The sequence below is a fragment of the Bos indicus x Bos taurus genome, chromosome 26, assembly GCF_003369695.1.
Source record: "Bos indicus x Bos taurus breed Angus x Brahman F1 hybrid chromosome 26, Bos_hybrid_MaternalHap_v2.0, whole genome shotgun sequence".
NCBI lineage: Eukaryota > Metazoa > Chordata > Mammalia > Artiodactyla > Bovidae > Bos > Bos indicus x Bos taurus.
The window spans coordinates 31,293,542-31,312,098 of NC_040101.1; the positions used below are offsets into that span (position 1 = coordinate 31,293,542).

Sequence of the window (18,557 nt, forward strand, 5' to 3'; positions counted from 1 at the left end):
TAATCTTTGTGAACCATACATATTAATGCTTAATTGTCATGAGTTTGTTTTTATATCTGAGCTTCTCTTTTAGGGCTCTTTTGATATGTTTGAAAATCTTTTGCACAGAATGATGGCCCACCATTCATGTCTCCTACCTTGTTTTCTTTTAGGTGTCAATGATATCGCTTAAAGAGCCAAATCTTTCCTATTGGTACTGTTGACATGAGCATTAGTTTTTCTTTTCCAAAGCCATAGATGTCAACAGTTTTGTTTTTTTTTTTAATTTTTAGCATTTTCTCCCTAAAATCCTTCAGTTTGTTATGTAAAACTTGAAAGTTTCTAGAGTTACCTTTCAGATTGCTGCATGACAATGACCTTCATAGTCACTAGTATTCAGGCAAGATTGTATTGTTTTTCCCCATGGTAAAAGTGTAAAGAAAAGGCCCTAGTTTCAAATAATGAAGTCATTCTTCATAAAAAAAAAAAGAAAATGCCCCAGGAGGTAAATAATTCCTGGAGGTGAGCTGAGAAGGGGAACCAAGGAGTGAGAATCTTAAATGAGGTCAGAGAAAACTAAGAAACAGAAGTCTCCAAAGATTTTGAAAATGACCAGAGAAAATTTTAGGATGCATTGTGAAGTGGGAGATGCTTCAGGTTTATTTCCGAATCTTTTCATTTTGATGAAAATGTAGTAGTTTACAAATTCTGTCATACTGGGTGAAACAGGACTTTGTGTATATAGTTTCTGTTTGTTTTTGTTTGTTTGTTTTTGCTGCCTGCCTTCCTTCTTTTTTTTTTTTTAGACATTGTTCGAAGTGATGTTGCCTTGGATAAACAGAAAGGCTGCAAGATTGCCCAGCACCCTGATGTTATGCTGGAGCTCCAACGGGAGAAGGCAGCTCAGATGCATCTGGTTCTTCTAAAGGAGCAATTCTCCAATACTTACAGTAATCTTATATTAACAGGTAAGGGTATTGGAGTCGGCTGAAATCTTAGAGCACTGTAGATTGATGGTCTCCATTGGTTAGCAGCTTGATGCTTGGGAGACACTGAAGTGGGATTCAGATGATCTGTCTGTCTCTTTCCACATATCCTTTTTAAAATCATGATGAGTATTCATATAAAATATTTATTATATTTTGCAGATGTATTTTGACCTGAGGTTATGGGTGGTTTGGCATGTGTGTTCTCAAAAGAAGGACCAATGAAAACCTAATGAAGCCTTGTAAAAATATGACTTTTTAGATGTGTGCCAATAGATTTGAGAGAATTACTAAATTTGGTGTCTAAGAAGCAGCTATTTTCCTCTTTCTGTGTATGCCCTTTCTGTGAACCCAGTGAATATAAAGATGAAATGTAAAAGAGATAATGATCCACAGGCAGAGCTGAGAATGTTCTATTTTTGGGAGAGTTTGAAACTATCTAGGGAATTTGATTTTCTTTTTGAGAGCAAAGAGGCAATGAGACTGAGCCATATTCACTTACATCTTTGGTTCTAGGAGGGAAGTGAATATATGTGAAAGTTTAAAGGAGAAACAACTTTTTGCGGGGCTGCTGCAAACTTTGTTTGTAAAGAGCATGTGAGTGGCATGCCTTTGTCAAACTTTGGAAAAAATTCTAATAGCACACTCTAGTGTGAGAATCATGAAGGACTTGTGATGAACTAAGAACAGCAGTCTGCGTTACCTCCGTTTTCCTAAGGGTACGCAAGGCACATCTGCATTATATTGATTCAGATAAACTTGAATAAATCGAAGTGTATGTTTTTTTTTGTTTATGAATATTAGAAATAAAAAGATGCAATGTCTGATGGGCAATGAACATCTCACAGTTACTTTTGTAAGCTCCAAGTTAGGAAAATTTAAAAATTTTTTACAAACTTGCTGGCATTTCACCAGGAATTACTGAGTGGCAACCAAGTTGTTTTGCTTTTGAAAAAGCGCAAGTCTCTACTAACGTTCCATCTTGTAACTGGTGAAAAACCCAACAGCGTAGATGAAAGCCAGATTTAAATGTGACTTTGGAGAGCAGAAAAGAGGATTATGGGTTTCATAAGTATAGGCCCTATTTTTTGTTCTTGGATAGGTCATTAAGGAGGGAAAACTTTAAAGTGATTTATGGCTAATAAATCCTAAATTGGTTAGTAAAACTATGTTTAAGTTTAGATGTTTGGAAAGAACATATTTTTCTCCAAATTTCTTTAGTCTACCTCAGATGTACAAATGTACATGTGTATAGTATTTTCCAATTCAGTTGTTCTAACATTTTTCAGCATACATTAGAGAGGTCAAATCCTGTGTTCTTTAAGGTGGCATAGAAAGAGCTTAGGGTAATTCTAATCCTAAACTGTGCATCCAGAGTGTGGCTTGAAGGCATATTATCTTTGAAAACACAAATGCTCTATTGAGTTCAATGGAATCTTTTCTAATTCTCAGTAACATAATCCCTTTGGATGTTTATTCACAGTTCAAACTGTTGGAATCAACATTGTCAACTTTTACCCTGACAACTTGCTTACTTTCTACTAAACAAACTTACCCTAGAGAAGAGCCTCTTTCCTGCTCTCACTTCTCCCAAGCTGCTTCAAAGAGCCCTCAGGCATTTTCCACATTTTTCACCCAAATGCCTGTGCAGAGGTGGTACCTTGCTGCAGACAGAGCATTTGGTGTGCCCTGGTTTGTTTACATGAAAGTTCGAAAGGTTTTGGTTCCAGGTGTTGGGAAGAGATGGAGTCATTTCGTTTTAGCACCAGTGGTAAAACTATTTTAATATCTTTTAACTAACTCTTTGATTTTACACAGTGTGGTTTTCTAATTGTTATGAAGTTTAATCCTTGATTTCTTGTATAAATTTTGAGAACATGGTCTCCAGACAGCTAAACATAATATTTAAACATAACTAAACTAACTTTTGTAAATATTTCCCTTTTCGGTGATGAATGTATATTGGTAAGGAGGGTGAGGTTGAAGGGGCAGAGACCTCTCAAATGAAGTGACTTTCTTTACCAACATGTTCAGAACACCTACCCTAGGATTTCTGCTTGGTGATGTTTCACTTATTTTGTATAACTGTGGAATAATGTTTGAAATGTCTGCGATGAAAGTTTGTGGGAATAGGATGAGGAAACTGGGCCTCCAAAATCTCAGAAATAGATCACTCAACCTCTCTCCCCAACTGTTTACAGAATTTCATGTATATGGGTAGCAGTGTATGATAATTGTTTCCTGCTAGTGGTCAGTTATTGGTATAGTCTTTATTTTTAAATTGGACAACTAAGATAACAGTAGAGGAAAAAATTAATAAAGTGATTCAAATGTCAGTATAGTAAGAAATTAATAAAGTGATGGAAATGACAGCTGCTTAAAAGTGTACTAAAAATGATGGCTATTGCCCCTACCTCACAAATAAGCCCTCATTCTTAGGTATTCCATCTTAGTTGATCATACTGACAGCGTTGAGATGAGGTATGCCCTCATATTCTGCATTCTAGCTCACGATCTCTCTTAAACAGCCATCCCTCAGATGACGGCAGATGATATTCTAGCTCTGAGGATCTTCTAAACAACCTTACGGTCCTAGTGACAACTCAGTCAATAGAAACAAGTAGACCTCATTATATTTTTTAAAAAATGGATTGTATTTTTGCCTGATGCTAAACATGTCTTAATATCTTCATGTGAATGATTTACATGGTATGGGAAATAATGTTAGCCTTAGCTAATCTAGAAGGTTTTTGAAGTAAACTCTTAAGGTTGTATGAAGGTGATGGAGGAATTCCAGGAGAACTTCAGTGATAGAACTGTTTTAAATATGCTGTATTCTTTCACACTAACTCTCCAACACATGCGTGTAATCTTGTCCTGTATTATCCTGTAGCTTCTTGAATCTGAGAGTATTAAATATCACTGTGCATGTTACTTAAGGAGTGATAAATGAAAGTGAAAGTTTGGTAGGTGACTTTAAGAAAGAGTAGGAATCATAACTTCTGTATCTTTGTGCTTTCATGATTCTTAATGTGATAATTTTCAGTGTTTGTTGAAAATGTTCTGCTGTATACACAATGAATAAATTCACTCAAAGACTACTTCTTAAGGGTTGATTTGGATGTCTGTTAAGTTTGAATAGGTTCACATATATTATTTGTCTCCCTTCCCTTGGCAAACCCCTCTCTTTTAAGGTGTAAATTGAACTTTTGTGGCAGATGCCTGTACTATAATTAAATCAAAACAGAAAATAAAAAGTTAAAAGCCAGCCTTAAGGGGCAATATACTTTCTAGGATTTTTTTTAGAACATAAATTCACAGAAGGCAAGGAATATCATATTTGTGCAAATATGCATATTGTGCTGCATTCTACATGGTGAGTAGAACATAGTGAATGATCCTGAAATGAAGTCAACTTTTGAAAAATTAATGTTGTAAAGTCATCTAGTCAACTCTCATTTCCAGGCAGCCTGAAATATGTAGCCCTTATAAATGGATGGCATTCGTCAAGATGCTTTCCAAAATTCTTTTTTGAGGACACTTGTCATGTTATTGTCTGGTACTGTAGGTTTTGTACTTCTTCTTTCAGTAATTAGATTTCAAAGTAGACTGGAATTCCTATGGTTAGCTTTACTGTATTACTGTGAAAATGAATTGAGCAAAAGAAGCTCATACTTCCCTGTTATGGTCAATCTTTCTAACTTCAGCCGAGCAAAGGGCTCAAATAAGTGGAATGAAAATTGTCCTTTCAGTTTTCAAAGGACAGGATCCAGATCTGTTTAATTATTTGCATTATACAGTGTAGTACTGAGGGCTTCCCAGGTGGTGCTAGTGGTAAAGAACCTACCTGCCAGTTCAGGAGATGTGAAATGTGGGGTCAGCCCCTGGTGGAAGATCCTTTGGAGGAGGACAGAGCAACCCACTTCAGTATTCTTGCCTGGAGAATCCCATGGCTAGAGGAGCCTGGCAGGCTACAGTCCATAGAATCTCAAAGAGTCAGACATGACTGAAGAGACTGAGCACACATGCAAGCATGAATATTTCATAGTTGTTTAATTGATCTTCTATTGCTAGGCATCAGAGGCGTCTCTAATTTTTAGTGATTATAAATAATGTTGTGATGAACAGCATTGCATATATATCTTTGTGCAGTGCCTGTGAGTATGAGTGCTATGTCAAAGGAATGCACATTTAAATTTTTGATGCATTTAGTAAGTTGACTTTCAGAAAGGTCATGCTGGTTTATACAGTGTATGAGATAACTCATCTTGTCTTTGCTCATACTGATTATTTTCCAATCTTTTATCTGTGTTACTGTAATAGTGATTGGTATTGCATTTTTTTTTGTAAGTGCAAATTGTAATTTTTTTAATATAAATTTATTTATTTTAATTGGAGGCTAATTACTTTACAATATTGTATTGGTTTTGCCATACATCAACATGAAATTACATTTCATTGGTTTACCAGTGAGGTTAATAATCTTTTTACATTCAGTTCAGTTCAGTTCAGTCGCTCAGCCGTGTCTAACTCCTTGCCACCCCATGAATCGCAGCACGCCAGGCCTCCCTGTCCATCACAAACTCCCGGAGTTCACTCAGACTCAAGTCCATCAAGTCAGTGATGCCATCCAGCCATACATTGGTTGCCATTTTTATTTCTTCTGTGAATTGTACATTTCTTTAGCCTATGTTTTTAATTGAGTTGTTGGTCAATTTATTATTGAATAATAAGGTCATTTTTTATATTAGGGATATTAATCTTTTGTTATGCATATTGCCAAAAAATGTATTCTTGGACTTTTAAAATTTATCTTTGTCATATATATGACTAAGGGACTAATGCTTTCTTTTACTTTCACTAAGAATAGTTTAGTTGTTTTTTCATTTTGTTTTATTTTTTTTCTCTCTCCCTTCCTCTGTGTTTATCCTGACAGGCTAACAGTTTGAGGATTGTCTCTATCCTGCCCTTCGTGTTCCTACTCTAGAACTAGGTATTATAATGGTGTTTGGTTCTACTCTGTAATGCTATTGGGGATGTTGTACATCTAGTTCCGGGGCAGCATAACCTGCCTGAGTTAAGTACTTTGCTTTTTTCTTGGTGCTATTTTTGGGAATCTTTGCCTTGGAGTGTGTCAGAACTAGAGGAATAGTGTTCTGTTCTTGTATTTGAATAATAAGATAATGAGTGTGGAGTTACTTCCTAGTAAGAGATTTGTTTCACCTTTTTATAAATGAAGGAATCACTGTGGTCCCTTGGTATAGAAATGTGTAAATGGTTAGGCAGCTTTTAATTCTACCTCGTGTATTGATTCAGCATGTGAGTTTTGAAATCAGATAGTCTGAGTTTGATTCTGGAACAGCTACTTAACAGCTCCGTTAACTTGGGAAGTTTTTTTATCCTCTGTTTAGCTTTAATTTCCTCAAATCATTGTATCTTACATACTTCAGAGACTTGTTTGAAGATTAAATGAGGTTTTGTACATAATTCCTTAGCGTAGTGCCTGAAACAGTAAATATTCACTAAATGTTAGATTTTATTATTGTGATTAATCTTACAATGTTTTCAAATGCACATATTACTCTTGGGTGACTTTGTTGCTTTTGTGGTACTGAAATCTCTCTGCTTTAAGATGTCAGTTGACACAGTATGGTAAGATAAAACTAATCAGAAACAGTTTTGAACTCTGCTGTTAATTTATGGTAGTTTCATGATAAATCTCCTACCACTCTGAACCTTAGATTCTTAGTTGTCTACGATGTGTGTAATAATTAGTAAAATAAAGCATGAGTCACTATGTCCCCTGGAAAATGAAAGTCTGAAAATGTGTCATATATGGGAAGCTGTGTTCAGAATGTCTTGATCAAGCGTTTTGAGTTCTTTGAAAGCATGATACTAACTAGATGAATATTAGTTGGTATTAGAATTATTCCTGAATATCTGAAAATGCAGCTCTGAGGATGAGCAGAACATCAATTAGATGGTATTTTACATATTAAAATGAGCCCAGTGCTATTATCAAAACAGTGAAATGTCTGCATAAAAGTCAGTGGCCATACATAAGTGCATAGTCATGAAGTTATGTAGCACATGATTAGAAGTTCCCCTTTTCTCCAGCTCTTTTTGGTTTTAAGTACAAATATACATACTCTGTTGCTTGTAAGTCCTTATATGAACTATTACATAAGTGAAGATTCTTTTTGAACTCAATTCTTACTACTATATTCAACAGACACAAATTACATTTCAGTAAATGTGATCAGGAAAAAAAGGTAACATAGGAGAAAAGGATATAATTGCAAAAACTGTTCATTTTGTACATTACCACCATTGTACTGACAATAGTACAGAGAATCACTAAAGAATATATATATTTTTAAAGTGGTCACATTCTGCTTCTCTCAGAAGTAAACTTGGGAGCATTGATTGATTTCTGTCCCAAGTTGGTAGAATCTTTGTCTTTATGAATCACAGAGTGAACGTCCTCTTTTTCAGGAGTCTTTGTTAAGAGACTTGAGGAGATGATGATTACTTCCTGCTTTTCACCCATATTCTGTAAAAGATGATGTTGGAAGGAGTCCTTTGAATTTATTTATACATTAGCTCTCCTGTTTTCTTACTATGAGAAGCAGTTTCTCATAGGTTCCTTCATTTAGGTTGATGGCATCACATCAAAGCATAATTAAATAAAAGCAACTTTTTTGGATGGTGAATTAAGTGTGGATAGCCCTCTGCAAGTCTGGTTGAATCCAACAGTGAAGTTTAGTGAATTTAGGTCAGTGATCTCTAAGGTCCAGGTAGGTGTGGCAAAGGATGTATAGGCACTTCAGGATATGTATGAAGAAATCCATCGAGTCAAGATTTTCTGATTACTAGACAGTTAACTTGTCAGAAGATTATTAATTTTATACATTTTAAAATTCTGAGAATAGGGTGAGAATTTTCCTATTTGAGAGTAACTGACAATGTTCCATCATCTGTTAGTTTAAGCATATTTAAACATATTGCAGTTCAGTGTGCACAGCCAAGTGGACTTAAAGGGACTTTTGAAAAGAAACATAATTAAATATAATTCTATTAATAATAATGCCAGCATGAAGCAACAGCAAGAAAATTGAAAAACTGAGAGTTCACCTTTTAGTAAAAACTTTGTCAGCCACAGAATGCAGTAAACATGATCTGGCAATATACTGTCCAAAAAAATGCCTGAATTATCAAGAAGACTATTTGAAAATCAAATTTGCATGTTATTTTTAATAATATGTGTTATTGAAAGTTTATATAATGCCCAGAAATTATTATTAATACTATTTTAAGAATAGGAGCAAAAAGGTGTTTGAATCATTGTTAAAAAAAACACACAAAAAACATTGCTGATGAATTTGAAATTTCTATTTTGATCTATGTTTTATAATGTAACTAAAATATTACTGCAATTGGTGCATAAGTAGTATATGTATGTATCACATATATGTAATTTTATGTTACATATGGATTGTTTATGATAAAAATATTTTACTGGTATGAAATAAAAAAATTTAGGGACCAGAAACCTGTGAAGTCCTCTGTTCCTCATAGCAGTATAGGAGACTAGATATGAATAGGAACCTTAGGGTTAAACAGACCTAGGATTTAATCCGGAGAAGGCAATGGCACCCCACTCCAATACTCTTGCCTGGAAAATCTGATGGACAGAGGAGCCTGGTAGGCTGCAGTCCATGGGGTCACAAAGAGTCGGACACGACTGAGCGACTTCACTTTCACTTTTCACTTTCATGCATTGGAGAAGGAAATGGCAACCCACTCCTGTGTTCTTGCCTGGAGAATCCCAGGGACAGGGGAGCCTGGTGGGCTGCCGTCTATGGGGTCGCACAGAGTCGGACATGACTGAAGTGACTTAGTAGCAGCAGGATTTAATCGTGCACTTACCATGTACTAGTGTGAACTAGGGTAAATTGCTTAATTTCATTCCCATTTGTAAAATAGAGAAAATAATATCTTACATAGTTTGTGAGGACTGGATTAATTTAATGTTATAAGTTCTTAATACAGAGCCATATGCTCAATGAATGTTAATTTTTGTTGTTATTATTTTAATTATTGTATTATTAATAAAGAGATTGTCCTTTTGGGAATCTTTCATAAATAAGCTTATGTCTAAGGTACTGTCACAATGCACAGTGAGAGGAACTAAATAGATTCCAAAAGAAGTAAGTCCTTGAGTTTTATGATTATTGTCAGAAGTAAAGTTTTCTGTGCATTTGTTTTGTGTGTGTTGTGTGTGTGTGTGTATAAGGGTCTAGATTTTGGAGGAAGTAGAGAGTTTATTGTGAGATTATAATTGTGAGATTATATACATGAACACACTTGCCCACTTGCCACACTTCTTCCCCAGAGCAGCTCTTTTCTCTGTTAGGGTTCTAAAGAAGAGAAATGCAGCTATTCTATAGTTTCTTTAGTCTTTGGATCATTTCCTTTGAATGTAATGACCTCAGCTGTTGTAGGTTACATGTTCCTTTTCATAGTATGAAGAAAAGTTGCAGATTTGCAGGTAAAGGTTTACACATAATCTGGGTAAGTGTGGAAGTAAGACCCCATGAATCGCAGCACGCCAGGTCTCCCTGTCCATCACCAACTCACAGAGTTCACTCAGACTCACATCCATTGAGTCAGTGATTGCCATCCAGCCATCTCATCCTCTGTCATCCCCTTCTCCTCCTGCCCCCAATCCCTCCCAGCATCAGAGTCTTTTCCAATGAGTCAAATCTTTGCATGAGGTGGCCAAAGTACTGGAGTTTCAGCTTTAGCATCATTCCTTCCAAAGAAATCCCAGGGCAGGAAATGATAAATTATACTATGCAGGGGAAAATAGCATTTTGTTCATTTGAACAGACATTTGATTGTCCTGTGACTTATGTTGTAAAATATATTGCTGTTACAGTGATTGATAGATGGTACATTGGGGAGAAGATGTCAGAATTGAGAGATCTGGATTTCTTTTTGCTTTATGTGTGTCCTTGGGGCAAGCTTCAGCTTTCTCATTCATAAATTTAGAATTATAGTATCTGCCTTTTGTCAATATTTTTTCAGCCTGTGTCTGAACACCTATCATTAGTTAGAACCACGCTAACCATGGGATCTCTGACGCTGGGAGGGATTGGGGGCAGGAGGAGAAGGTGACGACAGAGGATGAGATGGCTGGATGGCATCACTGACTTGATGGACGTGGGTCTGAGTGAACTCTGGGAGTTGGTGATGGACAGGGAGGCCTGGTGTGCTGCGATTCATGGGGTCGCAAAGAGTCGGATGACTGAGCGACTGAACTGAACTGAACCATGGGATCTGTGGATGATAAGACATGTTCTGATTCCTGCGCTCCCTGGAAATGTAGTCCAATAAGAAGATAAACCGGCAGACAATTATGGCTCACTGTGGTTAGGTTTATATTAAAGGAATAGGAGTGTGAGTTGACCTAGGAGAATCAGAGGGGCTTTTATGAAGGAAATGGTGCTAATGATCTCTAAGTTTCCTACTTTTATTTTAAAATTCTGGTTAGTGTGTGCTTCAGAAATTAAGGATTCTTTTGCAAACTGAAAGGGATTGGGACAGGAGGAGTTTTCTTCAAATTTGTTGATAGCCTTGATGCCTTCAAAAATAATTTAATCCATTTGAGTTTATTTTTGTGTATGATTTTACAGACTGTCTTAATTTCATTCTTTTACATATGGTTGTCCAGTTTTCCCAGCACCATTTACTGAAGAGACTTGTCTTTTCTTCATTATATTGTCTTGCCTCCTTAGTCTTAGATTAATTGACCATAGGAAAGTTAAAGTGAAAGTGAAGTCGCTCAGTCCTGTCCAACTCTTTGCAACTCCATGGACTATAGCCTACCATGCTTCTCTGTCCATGGGATTTTTCCAGGCAAGAGTACTGGAGTGGGCTGCCATTTCCTTCTCCAGAGGATTTTCCTGACCCAATGATCGAACCTGACTCTCCCGCATTGTAGGCAGATGCTTTACTGTCTGAGCCACCAGGGAAGGTGTATGGGTTAATTTCTGGGCTTTCCTTCCTGTTTCTTTGATCCATGTATCTGTTTTTGTGCCAGTATCATACTGTTTTGATTACTTTAGCTTTTTAGTATAGTCTGAAGTCAAGAGAGCCTGATTCCTTCAGCTCCATTTTTCTTTTTTAAGATTATTTTGGCTATTCAGGGTCTTTTGTGTCTCCCTACGAATTTTAAAAACTAAAAACTTTTTTCTAGTTCTGTGAAAAATGACACTGGTAATTTGAAAGACCTAAATAAATATAACAGATACTGTAAAACTCTTAGAGGAAAACAGGTAGAACATACTTTGACAGAAATTGCAGCAATATCTTTCTTGTTTCATCTTTTAGAGTAATAGAAATAAAAACAAAAATAAACAAATGGGACCTAATTAAACTCAAAAATTTTTGCACAGAAATAGAAACCATAAACAAAATGAAAAGGCAACCCACAGGATGGGAGAAAGTGTTTGCAATGATGCAACTGAAAAGGGATTAATCTCCAAAATTTACAAACAGTTTGTTGGGGATTTTCTCCCCGGGACTTGGAAGCGACGAACCTGAAAGAAGGACACTTGGACAGTCTCTTGCAAGGACTGACAAGTTTATTTCTGCAGTCAAGCTTTTTTATAGAAGCAGGAAAAAAGAGCTTAAAGTATGCGGCCAGCAGAGTGCATACGGAGTTAACACCTAATCAGTAGAAACATTTCAAGGACAGCACGCTCTAAATGACTCATGGGCTTCTCCCACAACCTGCTCTCACAAGTAACATCCCTATTTATTATTAACTCTTGGCGCCGAGCATAACCAAAGGCAGGAGATGTCTTTCTGTCCATAGTGCAAAGCCGAGTACTTCTGGCCCTTCGCCATTTTCCCAAGGACTTTCTCCTTTTACGGCTATTTTGCACTACACTTCCCAACACAGTTCATGCAGCTCAGTATTAAAAAAAACGAACAACTCAGTCAAAAAATGGGGCAGAAGACCTAAACAGACCTTTCTCCAAAGAAGACATACAGATGGTCAACAGGCACATGAAGATGTTCATTATCTTTAATTACTCGAGAAATGCAAATTAGTACTACAATGAGGTATCACCTCACATCAGTCAGAATGGCCATCATCAAAAAGTCTACAAACAATAAATGCTGGAGAGGGTGTGGAGAAAAGAGAACCCTCCTACACTGTTGGTAGGAATGTAAACCAGTAATAGCCACTATGGAAAACAGTATGGAGGTCCCTCAAAAGGCTAAAAAATAGAACTACTATGATCCAACCATTCTAAGTGAAATATGTCAGGCAGAGAAAGACAAATATGATATTGCTTATATGCAAAATCTAAAATAAATGATACAAATGAACCTATTTACAGAACAGAAACAGACTCACAGACATAGGAAACACACTTACGGTTACCAAAGTGGGAAGGAGGGAGGGATAAATTGGAGTTTGGGATTGACATATATGCACTACTATATTTAAGATTGATAACCAAAAAAACCCAACTATATAGCACAGGGAGCTCTGCTCAATATGCTGCAATAACCTAAATGGGCGAAGAATTTGAAAAAGGATAGATCTGTGTGTATGTGTGGGTTTCTCTGGTGGCTCTGCTGGTAAAGAATCTGCCTGCAATGCAGGAGATCTGGGTTTGCTTCTTGGGTTGGGAAGATCCTCTGGAGAAGGGAATGGCTACCCACTCCAGTATTCTGGCCTGGAGGATTCCATGGACAGAGGAGCCTGGTGGGCTACTTTAGTCCATGGGTTGCAGAGTTGGATTACTGAGTGACTTTCACTTTCACTTCATGTATATGTATAGCTGAATCATTTTGCTGTACACCTGAACTAACAAAACATTGTAAATCAACTACAGTCCAGTGTAAAATAAAAATTAAAAGGAATAGTTTATAGATAACATATCTTATTTTTTGTACACTAAGATTAGAGATATTACATGTAGGTACCTGTAGATATCATTTAGAATTAAAATTATTGAGCAACTTGGAGGATCTCAGTCTTTCTTCATTCTTGTTCTTTTTTCCTTACCTCTTTGTTTTGCTTGATTGAGGACATACATTAGGGCAGCACCCTCTGCTTTCTCTCTTCAAGTTTTTTTAAGTTTGACTTAAAAAATTTTTTAAATGGGAGGATAATTGCTCTATAATATTGTGTTGGTTTCTGCCATACAATGTGAATTAGTCATAGCTATATATATATATATATATATCCCCTCCCTCTTGAGTCTCCCTCTTATCCCACCCTCATCCCTCCTCTCTAGGTCATCACAGAACACCAGGCTGGGCTGTCACCAGAGAATATTAATTGGTGAGAACTCTCCCAAAGGCCTCCAAGTCAACACTAAGACCTGACTGCACAAAAGGCCAGCAAGCTCCCGTTCCCTTCAAGTTTTAATCCACCCTTATGGTTTGAACTGTCAGTAGAGGTTGAACTGTCCAATCCATTAATAAAGGAGACAGAATAAAAATATCATTTTTATTGTCATCAGAATTCAAGTGGGTCTGATTTGGGCCCTGTAGGTTATAAAATTTTATTTGCCCCCATTTAGACAAAGGATACAAAATTAGAAACTCAAAATTACACACAAAAGTTTATATGGAAAGGCAAGAGACTCAGAATAGCCAGTACAATACTGAGTTAAGAACAAAGTTGAGGACAGATACCATCTGACCTCAAAACTTATTATAAAGCTACAATAATCAAAATAATGTAGTATTGGTGAAAGAATAAATAAATTAGATAATGAGATAGAATAGAAAGCCCAGAAATAGACCCATACAAATGTAGTCAATTGTTTGTTGACAAAGGAGAAAAGGAAATTCAATGGATAATCGTTGGTCTTTTCAATATACTGAGCTGAAACAATTGGACATCCATCCAGTGTAGAAACAGACCCTTCACTTTTCACAAAAGTCAACTCAATGAATCATAAACTTAAATGTAAAATGCTAAACTATGAAACTTCTAGAAGATAATACAGAAGAAAATCTAGGTTACCTTAGGTTTTGTCATGAGTTTTCAGATATATCAAAAGCATGATCCCTGAAATAAAAAATTGAAATTTGAACTCAAAAGTTTCTGTCCTTTGAAAGACATTGTTAAGATAATGACTGTGTTGGTTCAGAACTATTCTGAATTCTTATTTTTAATTTGGAATAATATAAAATGATGTTTTATGTTTGTCCCGTCAGAAATTATTTTCCCTTTCTCCTTGTGATAATTATTACAAAAGGAAAGTTGCTGATCCTTTAAAAAAGTATTAGAAATTTCTATTTTATGAAAGGGAAAAAAATGACCAATAAGGAAGACTTTAATGATGCTTTTAATGAATCTTTTGAATAATTTTAATAGGATCATTTGGCTTCCCAATCCATTAATAAAGGAGAGACAGAATAAAAATATCATTTTTCTTATAAACAATTCAAGTAAAATGTTTATTTTATGCCTTGCTTTCAATTGCCAATTTCTCTTTACCCTGAGCATATTTTCTCAAGATTACTATTTTCTCAATGCATTTTGTGAAAACATATAAATTCTCATATAGATGAGTCTCACTTCCATAAATCTTCCCCTTTCCATTGCACTGAACCCATACTTTATGTTGGAAGAGAGGAGGAGGCTTATTATTCTGTGCTCTTAACGCAAGGACATGGTATACTTGTCAAGCATGGAGCTTTTGCACATACACCCTGAGGAGTCGTTACCATATTTGTGCTATGGCTGCCACTCCCATCTCTTCAGAGAGGAATTTGGGCTGGAGAGCTGACCAGGAGCTGAGAATGCAATTTCCTTTCAAGTGAACCTAGTTGAATGAAGATTATGTGCTAAGTAGGAAATAGTCCAGGAAGCCAGTGTCAAGGAGCATGGGTTTTTCCTTTAAAATATCTTCAAGATTATATTCTCTTAGCAGGAGGAACCCCCAAACTAACACCCTTGTGTTTTTGAGTTAAATAATTCTATTTATGATGTTTTAGAGATGTTTACTGGTGACAGACTAATTTGCTAGCATATGAGTTCTGGAGAACAAATTGGTCTACCTTCCTGAAAGCTTTAAAAAATAGTTTTAAAAATTTATTGAATTATAGTTGACTTATAATGTTATAATAAGTTTCAAGTGTACAACATAGTGATTCCTAATTTTATAGATTACAAACCATAAAAAGTTATTATAAAATATTGACAAAATGCCTTGTGTTGTACAATACATTCTTGTGACTTATTTATAACTGCTAGTTTATACCTTTTAATTCCTTTCACCTATGTTGCCCATCTCTTTATCCCTTTCCCCACTGTGGTAATCACTAGTTTGTTCTCTGTATCTCTGAGTCTGTTTCTGTTTTGTTGTATTTATACATTTGTCTTGTTTTTAGATTCCACATATAAGCTATAACATACACTACTTGTCTTTCTTTATCTGACGTATTTCATTAAGCATAATACTTGCATGTCTCTCCATGTTGTTGCAAATGGCAAGATTTCATTCTTTTTTATGGTTGAGTAATATTCCATCATGTGGACATACTACATCTTCTTTATCTATTCGTCTGTTGATGGGCACTTAGGTTGCTTCCATGTCTTGGTTATTGTAAGTAATGCTGCTGTGGTTAGTGGGATGCATATGTCTTTTTGAATTAAAGTTTTCCTTTTCTTTGATAAATACCAAGCGGGTGGAAATGCTGGATTGTATTACAGATTTTTTAATTTACTTTCCCCTTGTCCCTGTCACATTACTGTCTCCAGATCTGTATTTTGTCATACTCCATATGAGTAAAATAGCAGAACCTGGTTTCTGTGGGACCTCACACAACCAGTGCCATCTGGTAGTGATGTTTACTTTTATTTTTTCTAATTTAATTGTCTTATCTGTGATGATTCTACTTTTTCATGTCCTGGCTTTCCAGTGTATGGAAAAGAAAATTTTTTCTGTCATCATCAACCTCTTAGTAGAATAAGTGAATGGGAGAAGAATAGAGCCCATGCTAGTTATGAAGATAAACTACATTCTGGAGTATTTGGGGGATATTGAATTCTACTAGTTTTGTTCTATTTTTTTTTCCCTTGAGAAGAAATGGCAGTAAGTAGCCAGCCTCACATAGCACAAGAGATTCCTGTTTAGCATTATCATTCCATACCATTTTTGTTTGGAAAATAATCCATTCCACTCTGTGCCAGTTGGGAATGACTCTTGTTTGCCTGGCTGAAGTCATCATTCCAGCATTTGGTACTCTAGGCAAGAATTCCAAGAAGCTCATAAAAGGCTATCCAGATAAACAGTTTTCCAAATTAAATTTATTGCTGAAAGTGTTGTTAGGAATCAGACCAGGCTTGCAATGTTACAGGTAAGTAAACTGAGGCTACTTGTTCAAGGTCACGTAGTTGCCTATGCTATGCTATGCTAAGTCACTTCAGTCGTGTCCGACTCTGTGTGACCCCATAGCCGGCAGCCACCAGCCTCCCCCGTCCCTGGGATTCTCCAGGTAAGAACACTGGAGTGGGTTGCCATTTCCTTTTCCAATGCATGAAAGTGAAAAGTGAAAGCGAAGTCGCTCAGTCGTGTCCAACTCTTAGCGACCCCATGGACTGCAGCCTACCAGGCTCCTCCATCCATGGGATTTTCCAGGCAAAAGTACTGGAGTGGGGTGCCATTGAGGTAGGACTAAAATTCAGGCTTTGGATTTTTGGGTTCATTGCTATTTTCACTACACTTCAAAATACTTTCTCTCCTGGAAATTAAATAACTTCTGTCCAATTGGAAAAAATTATGCAATTAAAGAATTAATTCACATATGTACTCCAGAAGTTTTATTGAGGGCTGCTTTGACTAGTGTAGAAGTAGACACACAGTATGGAGGTAAATACTTTTAGCCACAGATGAGCCAACTGTCAGTCTGTTGGTACAACTGACAGATCCTTGACAACACAAGGAGGCTAAATGCTCTCTCTCAGATGTGGTGATCCAGAGTACTCTACCTGTGAATAGGGAAGTGGACCTTTTGCCTGAGTCTTGAAGGAAGGATATGAACTGTAAAATGCATGATAGGATGCAGGTTAACTTTATTGAAAATGTGACATCATTTAACCCTTTGTGGCCTACTAAGACTTCGAGTCCCTGTAGTAAAGGCATCACTTACAAGAGCATCCAATTTAAGAAACCACTTCAGACTGAGAGGATTAAGGCTATAGGATAAATCCAAGAGGGACTTTTAAAATTCTCTTTAGGTATTTTATTTTAGAGGGCTGGGTGGTAATTGCTACTAGGATTATTTTTTAGGGTAAATGATTAGATTTTAGGCATAGATAATGGAGAAAAACAATATTCTTCAGTTGTATGTTTGTATTTTTAATAGAATTATAATAGTTTACCTAGGTGAGAATACAAATTAGCCATGAAATATATATAGAGACTTTAGAAGAAAGAGATTTCTAAATTTGAGGGGTGTACATATCATGTTACTAAAATAAAGTACTTTTCCCCTTCTAATCAGAGTCTCTCTTTCTTACTTATGGGTTGCTACACATCACTTTCAGTTTACCCTCTCTTTTTAGTTGATGCCTATTACTCCACAGTTGCCAAATTCATGTTTTGTACTTTTCTGCTAATCTCTCTGAACACAAGTAAGCTTTTAACAGACTCTCAGATACTCTCAGCATAGGTCTGTTTTCCATGTCTGTTTTTGTATCTCTGTATTTCTTTGTTCTCAGCTGTTTCCTTTCTTATAGCTCAAAATGACAGTATTTTCTTTTCATTAGCTCTAAACTATCTCATAAAGAGGAGACATGCAATGTCATTGTCTACTTCAACTGTTTAGAATTTCATCTAGAGAGTAATATAGTTTGTTATATTTTATAGGAGTTGTTGTATTTTAGTCACTAAGTCGTGTCAGACTCTTTGCAACCCCACGGACTGCAGCACACCGGGCTCGCCTGTCCTTCACTCTCTCCCGGAGTTTGCTCAAATTCATGTCCATTGAGTTGGTGATGCTCTCTAACTATCTCATCTTCTGCTGCCTTCTTCTCCTTTTGCCTTCAATCTTTCCCAATATTAGGGTCTTTTCCACTGAATAGGCTCTTCACATCAGGTGGCCAAAGTACTGGGGCTTTAACTTCAGCATCAGGAGTTCCATATTTTTATGTCTTGTTTGAAAAAGCAAAATAGATTTAAGCTAATTAAGAAGTCTACTTACAGGTAGTCTTTTCTTATTTCTTGATGTAATATGAACATTTGCGGAAGTCTAGTGAGATGCCTTCTTAGAAAAATGAGTCCAGTGGATCCTTAGTGTTCATTTTTTTCCCTTTTCTCATTCTAAGAAAACCAGACAAGTTCAGTGTGCAAGTCCCTGGGAGATATGTATTGAATGTTCATCCAGAAGTTTCATGACAATTCCAACAATATTCTGTTGTGACTTTGAGCAGTCTTTTATCAATCAATCACTTTTTAACTGAAAATCAAATGTATAAAGGTACAGTGCTGGGAGCCATGGAGAAAAAGAAGTTAAGTATGTATTCTTGATTTCCAGAGTAGCTAAAACAAA

General features: G+C 36.3%; 1 protein-coding gene across 3 annotated transcripts in view; it reads left to right on the forward strand.

The window, feature by feature from the left end:
- HPSE2 (heparanase 2 (inactive)) overlaps nt 1-18,557 on the forward strand; it is a 720,373-nt gene that overhangs the window by 73,813 nt on the left and 628,003 nt on the right. For all 3 annotated transcript variants that reach the window (XM_027528882.1, XM_027528884.1, XM_027528883.1), the window contains exon 3: nt 786-947. In XM_027528882.1, the coding sequence (XP_027384683.1) occupies nt 786-947 (162 nt within the window). The remainder of the gene's footprint in view (nt 1-785; nt 948-18,557) is intronic.